This window comes from Cucurbita pepo, chromosome 19 (assembly GCF_057944985.1).
Source record: "Cucurbita pepo subsp. pepo isolate OVF chromosome 19, ASM5794498v1, whole genome shotgun sequence".
NCBI classification, from domain to species: domain Eukaryota; kingdom Viridiplantae; phylum Streptophyta; class Magnoliopsida; order Cucurbitales; family Cucurbitaceae; genus Cucurbita; species Cucurbita pepo.
This window is the reverse complement of record NC_141816.1, coordinates 299,142-322,681: the sequence shown is the minus strand read 5'-3', so window position 1 is coordinate 322,681 and position 23,540 is coordinate 299,142. Positions and strand designations below refer to the sequence as shown.

General features: G+C 37.4%; 3 protein-coding genes and 1 pseudogene across 7 annotated transcripts in view; 3 read left to right on the top strand and 1 right to left on the bottom strand.

Moving 5' to 3' along the window:
- Positions 1–247: 247 nt before the first annotated feature.
- LOC111781844 (ENTH/VHS/GAT family protein) lies at positions 248–12,453 on the top strand. 5 transcript variants are annotated; one of them, XM_023662559.2, is made up of 11 exons: positions 248–551; positions 879–1,050; positions 1,659–1,763; positions 2,061–2,139; positions 7,453–7,551; positions 8,291–8,404; positions 8,955–9,106; positions 10,261–10,336; positions 11,141–11,226; positions 11,631–11,828; positions 11,931–12,453. In XM_023662559.2, exons 3-11 carry the CDS (start codon positions 1,663–1,665, stop codon positions 12,262–12,264), a joined length of 1,239 nt encoding a protein of 412 aa, XP_023518327.2. In that variant the 5' UTR covers positions 248–551; positions 879–1,050; positions 1,659–1,662; the 3' UTR covers positions 12,265–12,453. The 5 variants fall into 5 exon arrangements, with proteins under 5 accessions (XP_023518327.2, XP_086976244.1, XP_023518324.2 ...); XM_087120118.1 differs by having other exon boundaries at positions 249–551; positions 879–1,037; positions 1,663–1,763; XM_023662556.2 differs by having other exon boundaries at positions 250–551; positions 879–1,037.
- Positions 12,454–14,139: 1,686 nt separating this feature from the next.
- On the top strand, positions 14,140–19,255 carry LOC111782156 (GroES-like zinc-binding alcohol dehydrogenase family protein). Its single transcript, XM_023662963.2, has 8 exons — positions 14,140–14,445; positions 14,572–14,707; positions 14,891–14,960; positions 15,113–15,206; positions 16,656–16,869; positions 17,528–17,669; positions 18,361–18,531; positions 18,949–19,255. The coding sequence occupies exons 1-8, from the start codon at positions 14,199–14,201 to the stop codon at positions 19,138–19,140; spliced, it is 1,266 nt and encodes a 421-aa protein (XP_023518731.2). The 5' UTR covers positions 14,140–14,198; the 3' UTR covers positions 19,141–19,255.
- A 1,284-nt stretch (positions 19,256–20,539) lies between these two features.
- On the top strand, positions 20,540–23,260 carry LOC111782153 (G-type lectin S-receptor-like serine/threonine-protein kinase At5g35370 pseudogene; annotated as a pseudogene).
- LOC111782154 (Small GTP-binding protein) overlaps positions 23,205–23,540 on the bottom strand; it is a 25,478-nt gene continuing 25,142 nt past the window's right edge. The window contains exons 21-22 of the mRNA XM_023662962.2: positions 23,497–23,537; positions 23,205–23,400 (exon numbers count right to left, since the gene is read on the bottom strand). Coding sequence (XP_023518730.1) covers positions 23,305–23,400; positions 23,497–23,537 — 137 coding nt within the window. The 3' untranslated portion in view covers positions 23,205–23,304. The remainder of the gene's footprint in view (positions 23,401–23,496; positions 23,538–23,540) is intronic.

Sequence of the window (23,540 nt, the reverse complement as noted above, 5' to 3'; positions counted from 1 at the left end):
GGTTAAGTCGGTTTTTTGAGGCTTCGCATCTGCCACGTGCCAAAAGGAGAAAGGGAGCTGGTGAGTGTAGTAAATGAATGGCGTGTGAGATTAGCTTTGCTCAGACAGATACTTTTAGAGTTTATAGAGAGGGTAATAAAAAAGAAAAAAGAAAAAAAGAAAAAAAGAAAAAAAGAAAAAAAAAAAAGAAAAAAAGCGTTTTGGACAGCGTAGATCCATGGTGTTGGCGGTGCAGTTGCTTTCCTGTATAAGCCTTTTCTTTTGCTGAAACGCCCATTCTCTCACCTAAGGACAGAGAGACAGACACGCTGATTTCTAGAGAGAGAAAGAGATTCTTCTCATTTCTTCTGTTCAACTTCAATCAACAAGGCTACCCATTATTTGTTTCTTTCTTCATTATCCTTTCATTACTCTTAATCATTCATCATTACGCTAACCAGAGTGGATTCAATCCTTCTTTTACCCTTTTTGGCCCATCCCCAATTCTTCTTTCTTCCTCAAATGCTGATGCTCTTTTAGGGTTTTCCATTTCTGTTCTTTTCTGTAATTTGGTAAGCTTAACCCCCTCTTCTTGCTTGTCTGGGTATCGAGATCTGTGTTCAACTCCTTTCGTTTTGATTTAGTTTAATCTCTTCTTTGATTCCTATGGCTTTGTACTAGCTCGATTTCGAATTCAGTACCACTTCTGTTGCCTTCCTTTTAATTTCATTTTATGCGCTTTCTACTTCTCTCTTCTAAACATCAGCTGAATCCTATTGTTATTGTCATTTTGTTTGGGCTCTGTCTCTCGTCTTTGATTTTCAACTTTTTGTTTACTAGCTTCTTATTCAATTGTATGGTAAGGTTCTTAAGCTTGGATTATGTTCTTCCCATTTCAGAGCGGCTTATGGTTCCCTCATTGGAAGGCCTTCTTGATTTCTACATGTGCTTCTGTTGGTGCAGTATGCCTATGAAGTTCCAGAGATTATAGAGCATTGTGGGTTTTGATTTAACTGCCGCTTTGTTGCTCCTATATTGATCATAAAAATATTGAAGAGGTTGTTGATCTCTGTTAGTTATTCTACCACTCCCTACTTTGTTTGTTTATTTATTAATTTCCTGTTACTGAGATTTTTTATTTTCTTTATGTATCATGCTCAATAATAGTTGTTCATGGAAGCATCAGAATGTGAAGTTTCTGTTTTCTATTAATGAATGGTGCATTGCTTAACCTAACAATGGATCTGTTAGTTGGTTCTTCCTTTGAAAAATTACAAGGAATTTCACCATTTATGTTTTCATTGGTCGAATTTTGTACTTCCTTTGAGTTTTTGCTTTGTCGATAATCCGGTCTGGGTTAATTCTGTGCTCTCCCTTACCGGTTACCTTATTCCTTGAGTAGGAATATTGCCTACGTTTGGAGTAAGAATCTAAAGACTTTAGATATGGTTTCTTCTCTTGCAAGTTTCTGTTGTTAATGGAATTTGATATGTTTCTAATACTTCTTTTAGCTCGGAGGATTCCTGTTAAAAATTATCACTTGATTACCATATCATTCCAAAGTAAATATTTTCCGAGTCTTTGAGATATTATAGATGTCCTTTCACTTTGGAATCTGCCTCTTCTAATCTTACGTTTTATTTTGTTTTTCTTTTTCAAACCAAAATTATGGATTATAGAAAGATGGCTTCTGAGCTAGTCAACTCTGCAACAAGTGAGAAACTGGCTGAAACAGATTGGATGAAGAATATTGAAATCTGTGAATTAGTTGCTCGTGATCAAAGGTGTGCCATGTAATATTCTCGATGTATAGTTTCCCACTTTGTTTGGTTTCATAAGAAGGAGACTTATTTGGAGTTTGTCTAAAAAGCATGCATGTGTAGATTAGATTTTAAAGTATGCATTTGTTTACTTCCAAGCCAGACTGCTTTTATTAGATAGACGGATGACAATTTGAAAAAGGAGATGGTCTTATTACTCTTAGTTGTAAGATTTATGCTGACAATTTTGTCATTGGTAAGAAATACATTTTATGATCATGTCATTTCATCAGTATTGCTTTCTTTGTTCTAATTGTGCAGGCAAGCTAAAGATGTCATAAAAGCAATCAAAAAACGTATAGGAAGTAAAAACACGAACACCCAACTTTATGCGGTTTTGGTAAGAAAACATTTCAATATTAGTTATGTTGATTCTATTTGTCATTTAATATAAAATATGTGCCTCCTTTCATGTTTTATGAGCCAAGTTCACTCAATTAGGATAAGGTTTGCAAATCACTTCTAGGCCTTTTATCGTGCATCACGAGTAAGAGAGAGAGAGAGAAAGAGAGCATATGGATGGTGAAGTGGCAGGATTGGAAATATTTGCCCTTAATATCAATAATGGAAGTCTTTTAGGGTATTGAAATTCAAGTGGTCACAGATTGAAGAGTGCATTCTAAGTCATGTGGGAAAGCCCTCAAGACTTCCAATCCTGCCATGTGGGAAAGCCCTGAAGACTTTCACCGTCCAAGTGGTCACAGATTGAGGATTTATGGATGACAATCGATGTGTGATGACTATGTAGTTGGCTGGAGATGACCTTCAACAAAAAGGGAGGGATGATGCAAATTTGTAATTTAATATTCTACGTTGGGAATGGTGAGAACACTAGTTTTTCGGGAGGATCACTAGCTGGGATATTGTCTTATGTAGACCCATTTCCGATGTTTATATCTTTTATCCTCAATGGGGTTGCATTTTGGTGGCATTTATCTTGCCTTCTATGGGTAGTTTTTCCTCGCCTTCTCTTGATTTTGTCTGCCCTTTCTTTAATAGGAAAACAACTAATGTGGTGGGTTAGTCTCATTGCAAGGGAATTTTTCGATTTGAATGAGGAGTGATGTTTCGTTGTTGGTCTTCTTGTTCTTCAACGTTTTTTTTTATAGTTCCCCTTTTCATTTTTTTTGTGACATTGCCTAGGTCACCTCTTAATTCCTAGGTATGGGAGGTGAAAATCCAAAGAAGGTCATTCTCTTTGCTTGACTAGTTTTACTTGGAAGGATTAACACTATGGTCAGATTCAGAGGCAATGGAAGGATTAACACTATGGTCGGACTCAGAGACACTCATCTTTTTTGTTGCGGCTGCACTGTTGCATTCTATGTAAACTTGCTGCATAGGATCTTGATCACATTCTCTAGTGATGCATTCTTTGTAAATATGCTAACTATCCAACAATCTCTAGCCCAAAGTCTGACTGAAAATCCTCCACCATTGAGGTCGGTAAACATTTTCAATGGCGGCCATGCGAAGATGTCAAAACTTGGCAAAGATGGCAACACTTCTTCTCCATCCGTTGCTCTTGTATCCACTTATTTGCTGAAGCTTTTTTTTCAGTGCCTCCTCATGCCTCCCAATCATAAGTCGTACTAGGATCTTAGATTCCATAGCTACAGCCTTTGGCTTGAGAAGACCACCAATGCGAGAGCAACAAATCGTAGTAATTACTAGATTAGACTCACGAAAATGTTGCAGTTGTGAAAGTTTTGTTATAAGAGACAATTTCATTGATGATTGAAATTTACAAGAGGGATGTAATCCATGGTGTTTACAAAAGACCTTCCTAATTTGCAATGAGGGGGGTATAACTATAGAAAGTAAAAATATTAGATAGTTTACATCAAGATATAGCTTGGTAAACAACATTGTCGAAAAATTTTGTGTCTTTTCTGCAGATATTCTCTGATTTCTTTCTTTCCACAAAATTCCAAAAGAAAGCCATGATGATGTTTTTCCATAATAGGGCTTTTGCGTTCTTGAAAGGGTGGTACATTGAGGCCATATCCAAAAAATCCTTTACCTCCTTAGGAAATGTGAGATGCCATCCGAATACATTGAGAATCGTTGTCCATAAATTATGAGCGTATGTGCATTGCACAAACAAGTGATTTTGTGATTCGTTTTCTTTCTTGCATAATGGACACCAATTTGGAGAGAGAGTGATGTAAGACCTTTTTTTTTTTTTTTTTTTTTTGAAGATTTTCACTTGTGTTGATGGCTTTATGTGCTATTTCCCAAAGGAAGAACTTCACCTTTTTAGGTTTCCATATTGTCTTTGGACATTCTTTTTTTGAAGATTTTCACCTGTGTTGATGGCTTTATGCGCTATTTCCCAAAGGAAGAACTTCACCTTTTTAGGTTTCCATATTGTCTTTGCTAGCGTGAGATTTATTGCTTCTACTTTTTCCCCCATGTCCATCATCAAGGATTTTGTAGAAAAGACCCCGTTTGCGCTGGGGAGCCAAGTCAGCGAGTCTTCTTTGTTTGACAATACCACAGGGGCAAGGTCAAGGCTTAATTCGGCCCACTCCGTTGCTTCATTATCCTTTAAATTCCTACCAAGCTTCAAGTTCCAAAATTTGTCGACAACATTCCATGTTTTTTTAATCGTGGCTTTTTTTCTATGAGAGAGCCTGTACAAAAGTGGATACTTTAAGGTAAGCGTGGTGTTTTCAATCCATGGGTCGCTCCAAAATGACGTGCTTCCCCCACTACCCACCTTATGGCGAGTTCGGTTGGTGATGAAATTTTGATGTTCCTTTATGTACTTCCAAGGCCCTTTTGTAGAAGATGGAGGGGTGATTTTTGTTTGATGTAAAAGTATATTTAGCCTTTATAAGATTTCGCCATAAGGCCTTTTCTTCATGATTATATCTCCATATCCATTTGGTGAGGAGAGCTTTGTTCTTCTTCCTTATCGAGAGAAAACCGAGGCCTCCCTTTTCTGTTGGGAGGTTTATACTATTCTAACAAACAAGGTGTGCGCCATCTTTCCATAAGTAGTTTCTGAATAGTCTTTCTATATATGCGGCCACTTTTTGTGGCATTTTAAATAGAGACATGTAGTAAGTAGGGAGGTTGGATAATGTGGCTTGTATTAGAGTGAGTCTTCCGCCTTTTGAAGTATAACGTGATGACCATGTTGACAACCTTCTTTCTATTTTCTCAATAATAATCTTCCAGAAGGAAAAAGATTTGTGGTTCCTTTTAGAGGTAGTCTAAGTACATATTTGACCATTCTCCCTTTTTACAACCATATATGCTAGCAAATTCTTCAATGATCTCTGTTTTTTGGAGATTGATATTTTGTCCAGAGAACCTTTTGAAGGTTTTTTGTAACGGCCCAGATCCACCGCTAGTAGATATTGTCCTTTTTGGGCTTTACCTTTCGGGCTTCCCCTCAAGGCTTCAAACGCGTCTACTAGTGGAAGGTTTTCACACCCTTATAAATGGTGATTTGTTCTCCTCCCCAACCAATGTGGGACATTACAATCCACCCCCCTTCGGGGCCCAGCGTCCTCGCTGGCACTCTTTCCTTCCTCCAATCGATGTGGGACCGCCCTCAAATCCACCTCCCTTTGGGGCCAGCGTCCTTACTGGCACACCGCCTCGTGTCTACCCCCCTTCGGGGAACAGCGAGAAGGCTGACATATCGTCCAGTGTCTGGTTCTGATACCATTTGTAGCGGCCCAGATCCACCACTAGCAGATATTGTCCTCTTTGGGTTTCACCTTTCGGGCTACCCCTCAAAGCTTTAAAACGCGTCTGCTAGGGGAAGGTTTTCACACCCTTATAAATGGTGATTTGTTCTCCTCCCCAATCAATGTGGGACCTCACATTTTTACTGTCTCAATCATGCCTTTTATGGAAAAGGCATCAACCAAATCAGAAAAATGGATTGTGTCATCTGAGAACTGAAGGTGGTTGATGCTGAAGCCTTCATTACCAATCTTAAAACCTTTTATCTACCCTTTGTATTGTGCTTTTGTCTACTGAGGCAATCCATTACCATGATGAAGAGAAAAGGGGATAGTGGATCCCCTTGTCTCGACCCCGTGTGACATAAATCTTCCCTCTCGGTCTTCCGTTGATGATGATGGAGAAATTTGTGGGTGAGATGCATCCTTTAATCCACCTTCGCCATTTTGAGTCAAAAGCCTTTTGCCATAAGAATGTTTTCGAGGAAAGTCCAATCAATCTTGTCGAAGGCCTTTTCCATGTCAAGTTTCATGACTACACTTTTTTGTTTCTTTCTTTCCTATTCATCAATTAGTTCGTTGGCCGTGAGGGATGCATCAAGAATTTGTCGCCCCTCAACAAAAGTTGTTTATTGCCCAGTTATTGTGAAGGGGAGAACCTTTTTAAGGCGTTCGGATAATACCCTTGCTGTGATTTTATATAGATCGGTTGTGAGGCTTATGGGACGAAAATTTGCAACCGTGCGAGCATCCAGTTTTTTTGAGATCAAACATATGTATGTTTCATTCAGGTTGCCATTAATAACTCCGTTTTGAAAAAAATCTTGGAATACTCTCATGATATCAGCTCTCATAAAGTTCCAGCATTTTTGAAATTTTTTTGAGGTAAAACCATTTGGCCCTAGAGTTTTGTCGGAGCCCAGGTGCTGAATCGCCTTCCCCACCTCTTCTTCAGTGAAAACAACCTCGAGGGAGGCAGCTTGCTGTTGATCAATAGGATTCCAGTCAAGATCGTCGTGAGGAAATTTGCAGAGGGCATTGTCCTTTGTGTATAAGGACGTGTAAAAGGACACAAATTCTTTGACAAATTCTTCTTTGTTTACTAGACTTCTGCCTTGTGTGGATAGAATTTCCATGATGGTACTCTTTCATTTCTTTGTAGCCATGATGCGATGGAAATGAAGTTAGAAAATTATTTCTTGAAAATAATAGGTACAAGGCTAGTCTAAATAGTGATTACAGGGAAAACAAACTTGGAAAGAAAAAATTTCATACAAGGAAACAATTACAAATTAAGAGCTCATTGCAAATAACGAGATAAAATATACAATGAATCTGTGTAAATTATAATTCGACAGATAGAAAGACTTTTTCCATAGCCTTCAATGAGTATTCTTGTGGAAGTCGAGCTCTGATTCACGAGATTGGTCGGAACTCCACCCATTCCCTCTTTGTCACATGGCTCTATAGTTGTTAGCCTCGTCCTTCAACACCCTTTACAAAGAGTGTTTTTCCTCTGGATAGAATAATCGAAGAATAAGAATGGGTTTTTTTGTCGAAGTCAACCGGCTTGATAATAATGGGGGTCAACATTGCCTCTTGATCTTGTTCCATTCCATCTGGGGCGATCGGATAGGACAAGTAGAAAGAAATAAAGAAAGTTTTTTTTTTTTTTTTTTCTTTTGATGAAACTGTTTCGACCCATTCAAAGTTTGGGATTGAGTTTAATTCATTGGATCTTCAGCTACCCGAAAGGAGTTTTATAATTTTATTTTTGTATCTCTTAACTAATTGGAGAAATATTTTGGTACACTTCTTGGTATTTGCTTATAAGTTTGATACCTAGTTGTCTCTTTGTTATATTATTCATAATTCAGTACAAAGCATATTTCAATATAAGTTTGCTGCTCTATGCTGGACACAACACCATCAATATTTGATCTTTTGTGCAGTTACTTGAAATGTTGATGAACAATGTTGGAGAACCGATACATAAGCAGGTGATTGATTCAGGGGTCCTCCCAAGTCTTGTGAAGATAGTGAAGAAAAAGGTGTAAATTTATTCTATTTTACTCTCATTGAATACTTGACCAGTAATTTTTCTTTAGAAGCATGAGTACAAACATGGTTATGGTCCTTATAGATATAGCGGCATGTCATTTCATACAGAATTAGGACATAAATACAACAATAAAAAATATATCTATTAAATGTATTTGAATATTTTGTAATACAACAATTCACATTAGATATTGATTTTGTTGTATAATCTACAAGGCAATGTAAAAGAAGTGATGTAATTTCCAATTATGTAAGTAGAGGATGCAAAAGAAATCCAAATCCAAGTCCAAATAAAAAAATTTCTTAACAATTCAACGTTTGAATCGAAAAGTCCCCTTCGTTTTTTTTTTGTTTTTTTATTTATTTTGTATTTTTAAAATACATAGAGAAGAAGGGAAAAGAGACAATGGGAGGGTGAGGTAAGAAAAGAGAAGATCAAAAAAAGAAAAAAGAAAGCCCGGTTTCTTATCGATAAAAGAAAAGAAAAATAGACTGTCACTTCATAATGATTGCCTTGGTAACAATTATCCCAAACCAAGGGCACCCCTGGGGACGGAACAAACACAAACAACGTTTTTTCAAAAAGAAAAACGAACTTAATACTCTAATATAAGCGTCTAAGTGTGGTCAGAGTCCATGTAACCGACATTTGGGTGGTAGCGCTTCATAGCTTTTCTAGTGGTATTTTTATTTCTTCTTTGCAATTTCTTGATTTTTATATTTTTGCAGTCTAACTTACCAGTGCGAGAGAGAATATTTCTCCTCCTCGATGCGACACAGACAGCTCTGGGTGGTGCTTCTGGAAAGTTCCCTCAGTATTATCAAGCATATTACGATTTGGTGGTAAGAAATTGCCCTCTTATTTGCTATATACCTCTTTGATTAGAAGTTATGTCTTTTGAAGCAATCTAATCATGTCAAGAGACTGAAATCCTTGTAGTTGGGCACTGTTTATAGTTCCAAGGAATGGAAGAAAATCATTAGTAGATCAGAATAATATGTTTGATTCTAATTGGATGGATGCACGTTGTTAGTATCATACAAAATTTATAATTGATATAGCTTGATGCTTGTTGAATAATAATAGTCCTTATAGGTTTATGAGTAAAAGATATTTTGGTTGCTTATAATCTTCAACTTCGTAGATTGAGTATTAGATTTCATTCCCACACATTATTATTTATTACACTAATAAAGCAAAAACGAAAGGTATTCTTCATAATTAAAGCAACAATATAGCTTAGCCGGTCACCTGAAGAGTTCCATTGAAAAATCCTTGGTACTTCATGAAAGAAATATTAGGTACTCCAAACATATGACCTACGTCTTGTGAATAAATACAGTAATTTTGGATATCTGGATACTTCGATTAAAGTCTTCATTTGTTTCTCAGAGTGCAGGAGTCCAGTTTCCTCAAAGGCCTCCTGCTACTCCATCAGATAATGCTACCCAGCAGCATACGAATAATCTACAAAATGGAGTAATAAGATTATCTGAGCAGGAGGATGCTGCTAGTGTGGAACCTCAGCCGTTACCAGAATCTAGGTATATTTTGTTCAGCTCATTCTGCTGCACATTTCAGTCTTGTTAACAACTTCTTTCCTTCTTTTTTGTTGGGGGGGGGGGGGGGGGGGAAGGTGTTATATGAAACCTCTCCCTAGCATACGCGTTTTAAAAACCTTGAGGGAAAGCCCGAAAGGGAAAGTCCAAAGAGGACAATATCTGCTAGCGGTGTGCTTGGGCCATTACAAATGGTATCAAAGCCGGACACCGGGTGATGTGCCAGTGAGGAGGTTGTTCCCCGAAGAGGGGTAGACACGAGGCGGTGTGCTAGTAAGGACGTTGGGCACAGAAGGGGGGTGGATTTGGTGGGGGTCCCACATTGATTGGAAAAAGGAACGAGTGCCAGCGAGGACGCTGGACCCTGAAGGGGGTGGATTATGAGATCCCACATCGGTCGGGGAGAAAGAACAAAACGCCCTTTATAAGGGTGTGGAATCTTCTCCCTAGAAGACGCGTTTTAAAAACCTTGAGGGGAAACTGGAAAGGGAAAGCCCAAAGAGGACAATATCTGCCAGCGGTATGCTTGGGCCGTTACATGTTAAGTCCTAGAAACTTATACTTGAACCATTTATAAAATTGCAGTATCCTTGTTCATAACCATAATTAAAGGATAAGGAAGGCTGTTCTATTAACTGGTGATCCTCATTCGTCCTCAGTGCACGTGCATTTGTTTCTAGGTGTGGAGCCTTTTCTTCACATTAGTTTTCATATCTGAATTTGATCCGGTGCTATTTTCCATACCATTGGAGTGGTGATGGTAGCAAGTAGGCAGAAGGTTACTAGTGGCAACTGATTATGGTCATTTGTTGACATGACGGCTAAATTAATATAAACATAATATAAAAAACCTTTTTGTTTATTGTTGAATTAGTAAATTTCAAATAAACTTATCTCGTACAAACAAAAGAACACATAGAATGCTGCTGGGTAGACAAGAACACATAGAAACCATTTGGTATGCAAATGCTCTGAAGAATAGTAGTGGATAAGGTTTTATTCTTGTTTTGGATACATTTTAGAAATCTAGCATAATTTAACTTTGAGTAAAATCATTGCTTATCCTGCCTGCTCTTTGCTCGGTTATTACGCAGAATGTTCTTATCATAGTTAAAGTTTTTCCCCCCCCTCTTGTGCAGTATAATCGAAAAGGCGAGCAATGCATTAGAAATTCTCAAGGAAGTTCTTGATGCCGTAGATCCTCAGCGTCCTGAGGTACTTTCCTTTGCCAGTTTGACTCTCTAATAAGCATGGATTCCGCTTTCTGCAAGAGAAAATAGGTTGGAAAAGAAACATATGAATGTGTGGGTAGTAGAGGCTTATCTTAAGTTTTCTCAAACTCTAAAACATGAAAGGGAAAAACTTACACACATTATTACAATATAATATCAACGAATGAATATAATAAGGAAAACATCAAAAAACATATACCAACTCCACTCAAACTGGTTCGAATTTGTGTTGCCCTACAACCAAGTAAACACGTCTCTTCAAGTAAGTCAATAGTATTTCCTTTGTCTGAGAAGGATGTCTTTATTTTGACGTGTCGAATTTTATCGCTTAGAAATACTCCAAAATTTCCATGTCTTTGATTTTTTGCAAGTATTTTCTTTAAATTATTCACTCCAATCTCATCATTACCCGTAAGAATAATATCATCAACATATACCATTGAAACAACCATCTTGTCAATTTTCAGTATGTCTATAGTTGGTATGATTTGCTTGACTTTGAAGAAAATCATAGCTTGTAATTGCGTTCCCAAAAACGTTCAATTGATGTTTTCATTAAAAAATTGAAAGTATTCAGAGAGTTCTAATTGAATGCTAAACAAAAATGACAATTCCGATGTCACATATACAAGTAGAGATTTGAGATAATCATGCAATACCACACCTATTGAAATTAACGCCTGTCTGATGAGTTAAGTTATTTGGTTATTTTTCGGCCTCTAGCATGCATCTTTAACTCGGCCACATAAAACCATATCATTTTAACTGCTATATTGCTACTTTACAGGGGGCAAGAGATGAGTTTACACTTGATCTAGTAGAACAGTGTTCGTTTCAGAAGCAGAAACTGATGCATCTTGTCTTGTCTTCTCGGTATGGTTCCATCTTCTCCTGTTTCTTTGACATCGCATTACTTCGGTTTATTGTCATGACATTTAGTTTTTTACTTCTACAAAAAGAGACTTGGTAACTACAACATGAATGGTCATTTTTCCTGATTCATTGGAATACGTTGCTACATTCTTTCAATTGTCTGTCCTTGAACTCTCTGATATGCAACTCTGTTGTTTCGAATTCTCGGTTCTTTTCGTATATTGTGGTTGAAATGCTCGTTAACTTGGCCATAGCTATCCACTATGATAATATTGTCGGTAGATAGCACTAATATATTCTTATGAAAAAAAAGTGCTACGTACTCGGTTACTTGCAAATGTCATCAAACCATATAGCTCTGTTGGTCTATCGTTGAGATTCCCGCTTATTTTCACGTGTTTTAGGGATGAGAAGATTGTCTGTCGTGCCATTGAATTGAACGAGAAGCTCCAAAAGGTCCTTGAAAGACACGACGCCCTTCTCTCGGGTCAGTTTATGTCCACTCATAATCAGTTCAACGGCGAAGAAGTCAGTAGGTCGAGAGCAAATCATTATAACCAAGATGAAGGAGAAGATGAAGAGGCCGAACAACTTTTCCGAAGGTAATACATATCTTCCAATGCATATTTTTTGTGTTTTATTAGATCATTCCAGTCTACTATGGTGTCATATAAGTAGAAACAAACTAAGTAGAACAACAACAGGTTGCGAAAAGGAAAAGCTTGTGTAAGGCCCGAAGACGAAAACGGTTGTTCAGAGCGACCGTCATTGGGTTCACTAGGATTATCAATTCCAGTGGAACGTGCAAACCGTCCAATCATTCGACCAATCGACGAGAAGGTGTCGACTACATCGGATATGCCGCAGGGTCAGGGCGTTGTAATACCACCACCACCAGTAAAACATGCAGAAAGGGAGAAGTTCTTCAAGGATAAAAAGACGGGCGGTGGAGTTAGTGAGCACATGAGAGGCCTATCTTTACATAGTCGCAATGCCAGCAGCTCTCGCAGTGGAAGCATAGATTTGAGCGAGTCCTGAAGAAACGGTGTGAACAAGAAAGGTAATAGGGTTTGTTTGAGAGTGTGGTATTTAATTTATTTTCACTTCAACTCATTATTTGTAAAGTTGAGCGTTTGTTGTATGAGTTTGATGTTATTTTCACTTCCATATTTGAGCATATTGTAATTTGGTCTTCAATTTTTAAAACTAGCTATTATATAGGCTTTATATTTTTCAAATTAACTCTTTTTTTTTTTTTTTTTTTTTTTTTTTTTTAATTCTTGAAATTCATTTATAATTTATTACATTAAATGTTATAATTGTTCGACGAACACGACTCTCCACAATGGTACGATATTGTCCACTTTGAGCATAAGCTCTCGTGATTTTGCTTTGGGGATTTTTTGTTTATAAACTCATAATCATTCCCTAAATCAGCCAACGCGGGACTTTCATCATCCAACAATAATCACATCACACCTTTTTGGAAGGAGTTTCATAAATTTATTTTAATAATTTTAAATAGGAAAAATAAACTAACAAACCACAGTTGACTTTGACTCTCCACAAAGTTTATTCACTTACATGAAAGGCAAAAAGATTATAATTTAAATAAAAGTTTATTTAGTTTAAATAATTTTTGAAGGAAGCATAAAAGCACGAATCTTTTTTTTTTTTTTTCCAAGTTTTAAATTTTTTAGTTAGAAAAATAATCCTTAATCTTGATTAGACAAAAGGATTCTCAAATATTTTGGAAAAAGATTATATATGGGAATAACAATGTTATTAAAATTTTATATAAATAAGGTATTTTCAATAATTTTATTACATTATTTAACTTAACATAATTAAGTGTGGTCAAATATATTTATTCTTATTAAATTAGATTACTAAAATAATTTTATATCTCAAAATTTAAAATTTAAAATTTATTTTGTAATAAATCTTAATAATTATCATCAAATAAATAATTTTAATAAAATTATATAAACTTTATGATAATTTATATTTAAAAAATTAAATGTGGTAAATTATATTAAATGAGATATATTTATAAATTTTATATTGTTATAATAGTTTATTAATAAAATTAAAAAAAAAAATCATATATGTATATAATAATAATTAATTACAATAGAAGAACTATTTTGAATCAATTAATCGTATTCTTTAACATAAATGCATTTCATTGATAAAAGAGAATAGAATTATAAAAGTAAGAGAATCGATACTAATATAGAAAGTTGAAAAAATAAAAAAAAATTCATATTTAGAAAAAGAACAAATAGGATAAAAGAAAAAGAAAAAAGTAAGTACAAAATCAAAAATATTCGAGAAAAATAAATAAATGGAACAAAAAAAAGAAAGATTTTAATAACCGTTGTAATAACAATGCGCGAGAATTTGAGACGATAAATTAAATCACATCTCATTTTTGGATCTCAAGTTTTATGGTAACGTTTAACAAACTTCTCTTAAACCGTAAAAAAAAAAATGTGACAACTGCAGCATTAACGAGAATACTCACTTTTTTTTCCTATCATTTTGGTGAGTAAAATTAAAAGTGTATTCTAAACTCGAATAGACTCAATCCAAATTATAAGGGTTGAATGATGGAAGTCCCATGTCGGCTAATTTAGGGAATGATCATGAGTTAGTAATACTATCAAAGCAAAGCCATGAGAGGTTATACTTAAAATGGACAATATCATACTATTGTGTAGAGTCGTGTTCGTCTAACATTAACATCTTAGATTGGGTCGAGTTACAAATGAAAAGTATTTTTTTTGCATTCTAATCCATCTTGCCTTGCTGTCAATGCCGATCTGAGTATATAAAAATGAAAATGGCGTTTCATCCTAATCCGATGAAGGTATGTATGTATATATATATATATATATCTCAATCCAACTCAACCAACAATCATTCTCATTTTGTTAATCCTCTCTCCCTTTCTCTCCCCATAGCAGCTAATGGCGTTTTTCCCCTTCATCCGGAGAGCCGTCTCCGCCAAACTCCTCTCTCAATCCCACTGCTCTGTTTCCAAGTCCCTTCTTCATCGTTTTTCCCCTGCTTCTTCTCCACACTCCTTTCATTCGCGGGGAGAATTGGCCTCCTACATGCGTGCAGCTATGTTCACGGATCCCAATAAGCCGCTTACCATTGAGGAATTCAACATGCCCCGTCCCAAAGCTGGAGAAGTCCTCATCAAAGTCAAGGGTTTGCCCTTCTTTTTAATCCCTTTTGTTCTTACTCTCTCTAATTCTGCGTTTCTGCGACTTTGGAATCCTGATGCACTTCTTCGTCAATTCTGATTTATAATAAACATTACGTTTCCACATGCAGCTTGTGGAGTTTGCCATTCTGATCTGCACGTTATGAAAGGCGAGCTTCCCTTCCCCAGCCCTTGTGTAGTTGGACATGAGATCACTGGTGAAGTTGTTGAGCATGGACCGCTCACAGACAGTAAGACCATAGAAAGGTTGTATTATCTTAACATTTTCTTAATCACAATTATTATTCAGAATGCAATTTTGTATGAATGATTAAATATTTCAAGCTCTTGTTCATTGCTGATAATTTAAGATTGTTAAGCAGGCTTTTGTTTATCTGCAATAAATGAGGGACATACCGGTTTATTGGTTACATTTTCTTGCTTTTGCAGACTTCCAATTGGAGCTCATGTTGTCGGAGCATTCATCATGCCTTGTGGAAACTGTTCCTGCTGTTCAAAGGTTAGTACCTCTGTCATGCTTCTGCTTGCTTCTCTTCAGTCTATTATAACCCTTTAATCCCGATTCTTGAGTTTTGAAATGCCTACTGATCATGTCTATGATTAAACATATGGAGAACTAATTTGATCAGTTTGATTACTGAATTGGGGAAGGGCCATGATGATTTATGTGAAGATTTCTTTGCTTATAACCGGGCCAAGGGGACACTTTATGATGGTGAAACTCGGCTGTTCCTTCGCAGGGATGGTAATATATGTTATCATTATTTAACTTATCTAAAATTATACTTTTGTCAATGTTGTTTTAGCTGAAACTTTTCAGATGCCTTACGAGAATGGAAGCTCTAAAGTCTGTGGGGTGCTAGTTAATGAATTGTTGAAGTTTAACACCTATGGCTTATTGTTATATTTATTGAGCCATTTTTATAGAAAGGGGTTAATTACATTCCAAGTCTTCCACATCCTGCTTTTCCTTTCTGTTTTGTCTAAAGCCTTCTATCAAGGGAGGGGGTAAAAAACCAAGAATAAGATTATAAGATACGTGTGTAGTCCTGGTTCCTAGAACCTTAGGTAGGGAACCGTATGCAGTCTTGCAGTTCTCATAGTTAATTGTTCAGTGCGAGGTTTATATATACATATGGATTTTTTTTTCTCTCTTTTGTATGGGTTTAATGACTTCTTGTCGTATTTCTCTTTTTGGCACTCTTTTATGTTGTTTAGTTATTTCCTTCCCAAGTCTACTCTTTTTTGTCTTTGGAAGCTTGTATATCTATTCTCTTTTCAATTGTCTCTGAAATCTTGTTTCTGTTTCAACATAATAATAATAATAATAATTTTCTGGGTGATTTATGCAATTTTTTTCCTGTGGGATCCCATATCGGTTGGGGAGGAGAACGAAGTATCCTTTATGATAAAGGTGTGGAAAACTCTCCCTAGCAGACACGTTTTAAAAACCTTGAGGGGAAGTCCGAAAGGGAAAGCCCAAAGAGAACAATATCTGCTAGCGGTGGGCTTGGGCCGTTCCAGTTACCCATGAAATAACTTATTGTTGCATAGTTAGTTAGAATATTGTTTTGGCAACTGTATATAGAAGCCAACTCCTGTTCCTGGACTATTGGGACTTTATCCAGAAAATGCATATGCTTGTTAAGGATCGCACTGAACTTGATTGATTAATAGGGAAGCAACATCTTTCTTGTTTTTAGTTTCTATGGGTGATTTTTCTCTTATTCTTAGTTTTTCCTCCTGCATATCTCTTACATTTTTCTCTTCTGTGTGAGAAATTTATATATGTTTCTATTAGATACCCGAGCACGAAGAAAACAAGACAATAACAATATCAAAGACAATTACGTTATAAATAGAGTCTTGAGAGAGCTCTCTCTCACCCAAGTTCCAATGTGGATAATCCCACTAAGATCATCCCTTTTTAAGAACCCTACCTTCCATATATATAACCAAGACACCCTTATCTAATTACTACTATGCCTTTACTAATATCCTATTAATATTCCCAACCTACACCTCACCAGTACTCTCACAGTTTCTTGTGACTTTGATGGTTATTTCAATTTCATTGTAATCTTTGATTTTTTTTTTTTCTTTTCTTTTCTTTTCTTTTCTGAGTTGGGGGTTTCATAATCTGCATACAATTGAATGTCACTGTTTGAACTGAAGAGGAGTGTAATTTGTGTAGGAAAACCCATATTCATGTACAGTATGGGAGGCCTTGCTGAATATTGTGTCACTCCAGCCAATGGAGTGGCAATTTTACCAAAATCGGTACCATATGCGGAGTCGGCGATTCTAGGATGTGCAGTTTTTACTGCTTATGGTGCAATGGCCCATGCAGCCAAAGTGCGCCCAGGGGATTCTATTGCTATTATTGGAATTGGAGGTGTCGGTTCAAGGTAAACAACTATATCTTCCATCAGCTTCCACTTCGTATTTCCAAGTCGTGTTTTACAATTTGATGAATATCTAATTGTTTGTGTGGATATTCATTCTAATGCCAAGTTATCTATGGACTTGGCTTGATTTTGTTAGATCAAAGTTCCTTTCGATAGCTTTTGGGACGTTTGTTTTGTCTGGCTTGTTTTTTTCCCCTTATTTATTCTTTCATTTTTCTCATTAAAAGTTTGGTTTCTTACCCCCCCCCCCCCCCCCCCCCCCCCAAAAAAAAAAAAACAAAACAAAACAAAACAAAAGATACAAAGATGTTGGGAATGTGTTTCAAATACACAAAATATTAAATATTCAATAATGCAAAATAAATAAAACACATGAGTTGACTTCCATCCACAACTGCATCGTATGAATTCCATTCACAATCAATTGATTTCTTGTAGCAATCTCTCGTTTGCTTTAACCATATTAAATCACTCATTGAATGATGGGAATTTTGGTGAAAATCAGAGCATTCATCGCCTAAATTATAAAGATATGGCATTCAAGCAGCATATTAGGAGCATGTAGTCTGAAAGTGTTCATAATTTCCAATCTGGTGTATCTTTATTTATTTATTATTATTATTATTATATATATTTTTGTAACATTATATTTCTCCAGTTGCTTGCAGATAGCAAGGGCATTTGGTGCTTCTCATATTATTGCCGTTGATGTTCAGGATGACAAACTGCTAAAAGCGAAGACAAGTGGTGCAACACATACCGTTAATTCTCATAAAGAAGATGCAATTGAAAAGATCAAAGTATGTACTTCATTCTTTAGGACTTATCCTACGTATCATGGATGATTGGATGCCAGTATAGTATGCACGGTAGATGGAGTCATTTTCATATATTCATATTTTTGTTATAGTTATTGCGTCTATTTGTTTTTGTGTGTGTGTGTGTGTGTATGTGTGGGCACTGTGTTAGATTGAGATGATTTTCTTTTTTTTTTTTTTTTTTTTTTTTTTTTGCATTCAATGTGTGAATTTTCTTTTACTTAATCTCATGCTTTAAATTATTTGTGTCATGGTTTTCCTGCGTCTCAGTACTTCATGTTATTCAAATTTTGTGTTTTTATTAAGAAAAAAAAAAAAAGTTTATTATTCAAACTTTGGGAGGGATACTTCATGGAAATATGCTTGAAGATCTTTTGGTTGAGTCATCTATCAGAGAGATCTTGTTCAAAGTTGCTGGGCGAATGCTTTAGGCCAAAGCTCGATTCAGTTTTTGTAGCTTTGTAGGAGTTTGGCTTGACGGTTTCTCGAGTTACTTTATTAGTTTGGTTGTTTGACTTACAACTGTCACAACAAATGCAATATTTGGTTGTATGCCATATAAGTACATAAGTTGTGTTCCCAGCAGCTAAAGTACTGTTTTTATGTATGCATCTGGAGGGGCATTTTTTGTGATTCCATATTGCTGCAATGTAAGTATGTGAGGTGCTGACAGGAAATAACAGGAGGAAAGGGGGTGGACATTGCTGTGGAGGCATTGGGAAGACCACAGACATTCATGCAGTGTACTCAAAGTGTGAGGGATGGAGGTAAAGCTGTAATGATTGGTCTTGCCAAACACGGATCTGTAGGCGAGGTTGATATTAACCGCCTTGTTCGTAGAAAGGTTAGCCTTTTCTTCTTTTGGTTATTGTGATATCCCACATTGGTTGGGGAGGAGAACGAAACACCCTTTACAAGGGTGTGGAAACCTTTCCCTAGCCGACGCGTTTTAAAGCCTTAAGGGGAAGCCCGAAAGGGAAAGCCCATAGAGGACAATATCTGCTAACGGTGGGCCTAGGTCGTTACAGTTATGTTCTCTCCCTGAGATGGCATTCATGCACGTTTCTTCGATGTCAGTTTTCTACTTCTCCAATTGAATTCGTGTGTGTAGCTTCAGTTGTCACTAACATTGATACTGTCACTAACAATGTTTAAGAAGGCTTCATGAGCTGGATGTTTTTGCCTCTTTTTTAAGCACAATATGAGCCGAATTTGTTAATAATGTGTGTGATTCAAGTGGGGATGTGAATTGATGATGCAGATACAAGTGGTTGGGTCTTATGGAGGAAGGGCAAGGCAGGATCTGCCCAAGGTGATTAAGTTGGCAGAATCGGGAATTTTTAATCTCAACGACATGGTTTCTCGAAAATACAAGTTCGAGGAGGCAAATGAGGCATTTCAAGATCTCAACGAAGGAAAAATCATCGGTCGAGCTGTTATAGAGGTCGCCTAATCCCTCAAGCTGTTGTAGAGGTTGCCCCCCAGTCCCTTCACTGCCCCAAATCAGTACCTTTTAATTTATGTGACACTCAAATAAATATTATGAGATAAGCTTTTTTTTTTGGTTTCTCTTGTGCCCTTTGAACTTTGGTTTGGTAAAATCATCATCGTCCCGGGTTAAAATTCAAGGATCATCATTGTCCCGGGTTAAAACTCAACGATGTATGTTTAGTTTATTTTAGTTCCTTGAATAACAAAACCATTAGTGCTTCCACAGGGAAAACAGAGCAAGAAAAAGAGAGAATAAAGGAATTCACTTCCAAGGGTAGACTTTTTTTTCCCCCTCATTTATGGCAAACCTAACCAGATCCATATCCGAGTAGAAAATTAGGACATTTGTTTTTTCTTTTATTTTCTTCTTTTGAGAAAAAAGAAAACAAATAAAGGCATTTCCATCCTCATTATGGGAATGGGTATGGAAAACTCTCATTTTATTCGAACTTCTAATGTTAAATTGATATCTCTGTTAAATCAAGATAATCAAAATATTTTTTTTCAAAAGTAAAAAATGAGTAACTAAACTAAATATATATTTTTTTAAAAAATCTAAAATAAAGAGACTTAATTGAAATGAAATTAAAGCCTAAAACTTGAGTGGGCTGCATATGTCAGCCGACCAAGTTTATCAAAATAATTATTGACCAATGAATTATTTAATCCTGCAAAATTGATTGAATCAACAAACATCCAAAAACTTAGTTGGAAATTGGAATGGGTGTTTAAATAAATAAATAAATAAATAAATAAATAAATAAAACTTAATTAAAACCGATTTTCTCTTGTAAACACGTGAAAGTTGAAACTTCTTAATAAAGTCGGTTCGTAATAGTGTTATATTTTATTACGTTTTACCTAGTTTTCATTTCTGGAAAAGCAATACATATAGTCAAGTATTGACCCCATTGGTTCAACCGTTCAATTAAATAGGTTGATGACGGTTGTTGCTTGTGCTCAATTTCTAATCAAAATTAGGACCCACTCACCACATTCAACATATAAAAAAAAAAAGAAACTCATTCACTACTCGGATTGGTATGTGAGTGCTAACCTGTGTTGTACATAGTACTACACCAATCTAGCCACCTCTAGCTTGGATTCAACGAGAACAATCCTAATATTTGTTTTGTAAAAAACTTAGATTTGAAAATAAATTAGGGAGAAAAGGAAAAAAAAAAAAAGAAGGAACAAAAAGTCAAGAACATAAACCAAAGAGGGAGGGAGTTGGATAGTGGAGTCTCCAAAGCATTTATTATATTACCAAGAAAAGGAAACACAGCTCTCCTCTCTTACTCCTTTCTCCAATAATGCTTCAAAATTTGCTCCATTCCTTCTTCAATTCAAATCAAATCAAATCAAATCAAAGCAAAGCACTGCATGGGATTTGCTCCATTCCTTGCCTTCTCCCTTCTCTTCCCTTTCTTCACCTTCCTCTCTTCCGCCCCTTTAGCCTTTCACGCCGTTTACCCCAATTTCACAGCCTCCAATTTCAAGTTCATAGACGACTCCGGCGCCTTCTTAGCTTCTCTCAACAACACTTTCACTGCCTCAATCACCAATTCTAAATCCGACTCCTCTCACTACTTCTTCCTCATCACCCATGTCGTTTCCGACACCGTCATTTGGTCCGCCAATCCCTACAATCCCGTTTCCATTTCCAGCCCTCTCACTCTCTCCCCCGCCGGCCTCTCCCTCTCCGACGACGAATCCGGCGCCGTCGTCTGGTCCACTCCGCCTCTTCCCTCCCCTGTCGCTGCCATGCACCTCCTCGACTCCGGCAACCTCCTCCTTCTAGACCATGCCAATGTTACCCTCTGGCAGAGCTTTGATGTTCCCACTGACACCATCCTTGTCGGACAGCGCCTTCCAGTTCGAAATCCCCTGTTTCCGGCTACCACTGAGGACGATGACATGTCGTTTCGGCTTCTCCTTACTGATGACGATTTGTTGCTGCAGTGGAATCAGTTGACTTTCTGGAAATTGTCCATGGATTTGAAGGCCTTTAGACATTCTTACTCTCCGGTTTCCTTCTCGGCCATTAATGGCTCTGGGTTTTATCTCTTTGCATCAGATGGATCAACGGTTGTGATGCATCTCAGCTTGAATTCCAATTTGGGGGAGCTTTTTAGATTTGGGAGACTTGGGTTTGATGGGAGATTCAAAATCACGAGCTTTGTGAATGGGGGTTTTGTCGATGAATTTGTGGGTCCGTCGGAGTATTGTCAACTTCCGACACCTTGCGGGAAGTTGGGGCTCTGTTCTTCTGGAACATGTTCTTGTCCTCCCAGTTTCACAGGAGATTCACAGAACAAAAACGGTTGTGTCCCCACTGATTCATCCATTTCTCTTGATTCTCCTTGTGGTAATGTTAGTAAGGCCAATGTTGCAGGGGAGTTGAATTCGAGCTTTTCGTATTTGAGACTAACTGATGGTGTTGATTATTTTGCTAATAACTTTATGGAACCTGAAAATCATGGTGGTGACTTGCAATCCTGTAAGGATTTGTGTTCCAGGAATTGTTCATGTTTGGGGATTTTTTATGAAGATTCTTCCTCTTCTTGTTTTCTTATTTGGGACAAGATTGGTTCCATTATGTCTGCTAAGAGAAGTCGTGTCGGATACATAAAAACTCTCCAAATGACTCCCATTTCTGAAGGAAAGGGTCGGAAAAGGATTCCACTGGTGGGTCTGATATTGATTCCTTCATCAGCAATCTTTCTTGTGATTGCAATTGGTGTCCTACTCCTCTGTTTTCGAAGATTGAGGGTGTTGGCGACATTGCAGCAGCGGTCGGAGTCTTCTTCGTCGATGGAACTGGATATGACGTTGATTCCGGGGTTACCAGTCCGGTACGGCTACGAAGAGATTGTGACTGCAACTGACAATTTCAAAACCCAAATAGGGAGTGGCGGGTTTGGTACGGTTTTCAAAGGAACTCTTCTAGACAAAAGTGTTGTGGCAGTGAAGAAGATATCAAGCCAAGGAGCGCAGGGAAGGGTGAATTTTTGTGCAGAGATTGCTGTGATTGGGAATATTCATCATGTAAATTTGTTGAGATTGAAAGGGTTTTGCGTGGAAGGGAGGCAAAAGCTTTTAGTTTTGGAGTATATGAATAGAGGGTCGTTGGATAAGGCTCTGTTTGGGGATGGCCCTGTGTTGGAGTGGAGGGAAAGGTTAGAAATAGCATTGGGGACTGCTAGAGGGCTTGCTTACTTGCATAGTGGGTGTGATCACAAGATCATCCATTGTGATGTGAAGCCAGAGAACATACTTTTGAGCCAGAGTTTGGGGGTCAAGATCTCGGATTTCGGCCTCTCCAAGCTTCTCACTCCAGAACAGTCGGGGCGGTTCACAACCTTAAGAGGAACTCGAGGATATCTGGCACCGGAGTGGCTGATGAGTTCGGCCATCTCTGATAAGACGGATGTTTACAGCTATGGCATGGTGTTGTTGGAGATTGTTAGGGGGAAGAAGAACTGCTCCTTTGAGGAGAAGGATGGGGAATACTTCCCTTTGGTTGCTTTGGAAATGCATATGATGGGTGGAAGGTACTTGGAGTTGGCGGACCCGAGGTTGGAAGGGAGGGTGAGGGGTGAGGAGGTTGAGATGCTTGTACGAGTGGGGCTATGCTGTGTGCATGAGGACCCGGCTCTGAGGCCAACTATGGCCAATGTTGTGGGGATGTTGGAAGGAGGGGTGGTGGTGGCGGTGGCTAACGCTAACCCAATTCTAGAGTCTCTCAACTTCTTATACCTATATGGCAGCAAATTCAGTGAGCCCTCAAACCTGACTCCCCAAAATCAATCTGCGTTGTGGAGAGCATTGGTGTCAGCCACAACAACAACAACACAGCCTCATCCTATTCTTGGCAACCACAAGAGTAATAGCCATCTTACTGCTTCCTCTCACCTTTCGTCCCACCAACTTTCTGGTCCCCGATAACGATGGCAACAGCGTAGCGTCTTAGATTCACCCTTTGTGTATATATGTCTTTCTTTCCTATCATATTTTGTCAACATATGCAACATATATGTCTTTCTTTCCTATCATATTTTGTCATATGGGTCACTTGAAAATTATATACAATAGTTGATAGACAAATAAGATTTCAAGGATCATATTACAAAACCTCTTTTTCAAGCTTCAAAACAGCCATAAAAGCTTCCTGGGGTACATCAACTCTTCCAATCGCTTTCATCCTCTTCTTTCCTTCAGCCTACAGCTTAGAAATTGTCAGTGCAAATGCAAAGGAAAATTGGCAAATGAATAGCTAATTCTCATCTCATCGTCTATCCATGTCAAAATAACACACCTGTTTTCTAAGCAATTTCTTCTTTCTTGTAATGTCTCCACCTA

Excerpts from the sequence above, each read along its gene's own strand:
- LOC111782156 (XM_023662963.2), top strand. The coding sequence starts at position 14,199 with ATGGCGTTTTTCCCCTTCATCCGGAGAGCCGTCTCCGCCAAACTCCTC. Across the intron at positions 14,961-15,112 it reads ACTGTTCCTGCTGTTCAAAG|GGCCATGATGATTTATGTGA; the intron begins GTTAGTACCTCT and ends GAATTGGGGAAG. Across the intron at positions 18,532-18,948 it reads ACCGCCTTGTTCGTAGAAAG|ATACAAGTGGTTGGGTCTTA; the intron begins GTTAGCCTTTTC and ends TTGATGATGCAG.
- LOC111781844 (XM_023662559.2), top strand. The coding sequence starts at position 1,663 with ATGGCTTCTGAGCTAGTCAACTCTGCAACAAGTGAGAAACTGGCTGAA. Across the intron at positions 2,140-7,452 it reads CCCAACTTTATGCGGTTTTG|TTACTTGAAATGTTGATGAA; the intron begins GTAAGAAAACAT and ends TCTTTTGTGCAG. Across the intron at positions 11,829-11,930 it reads GCCGAACAACTTTTCCGAAG|GTTGCGAAAAGGAAAAGCTT; the intron begins GTAATACATATC and ends GAACAACAACAG.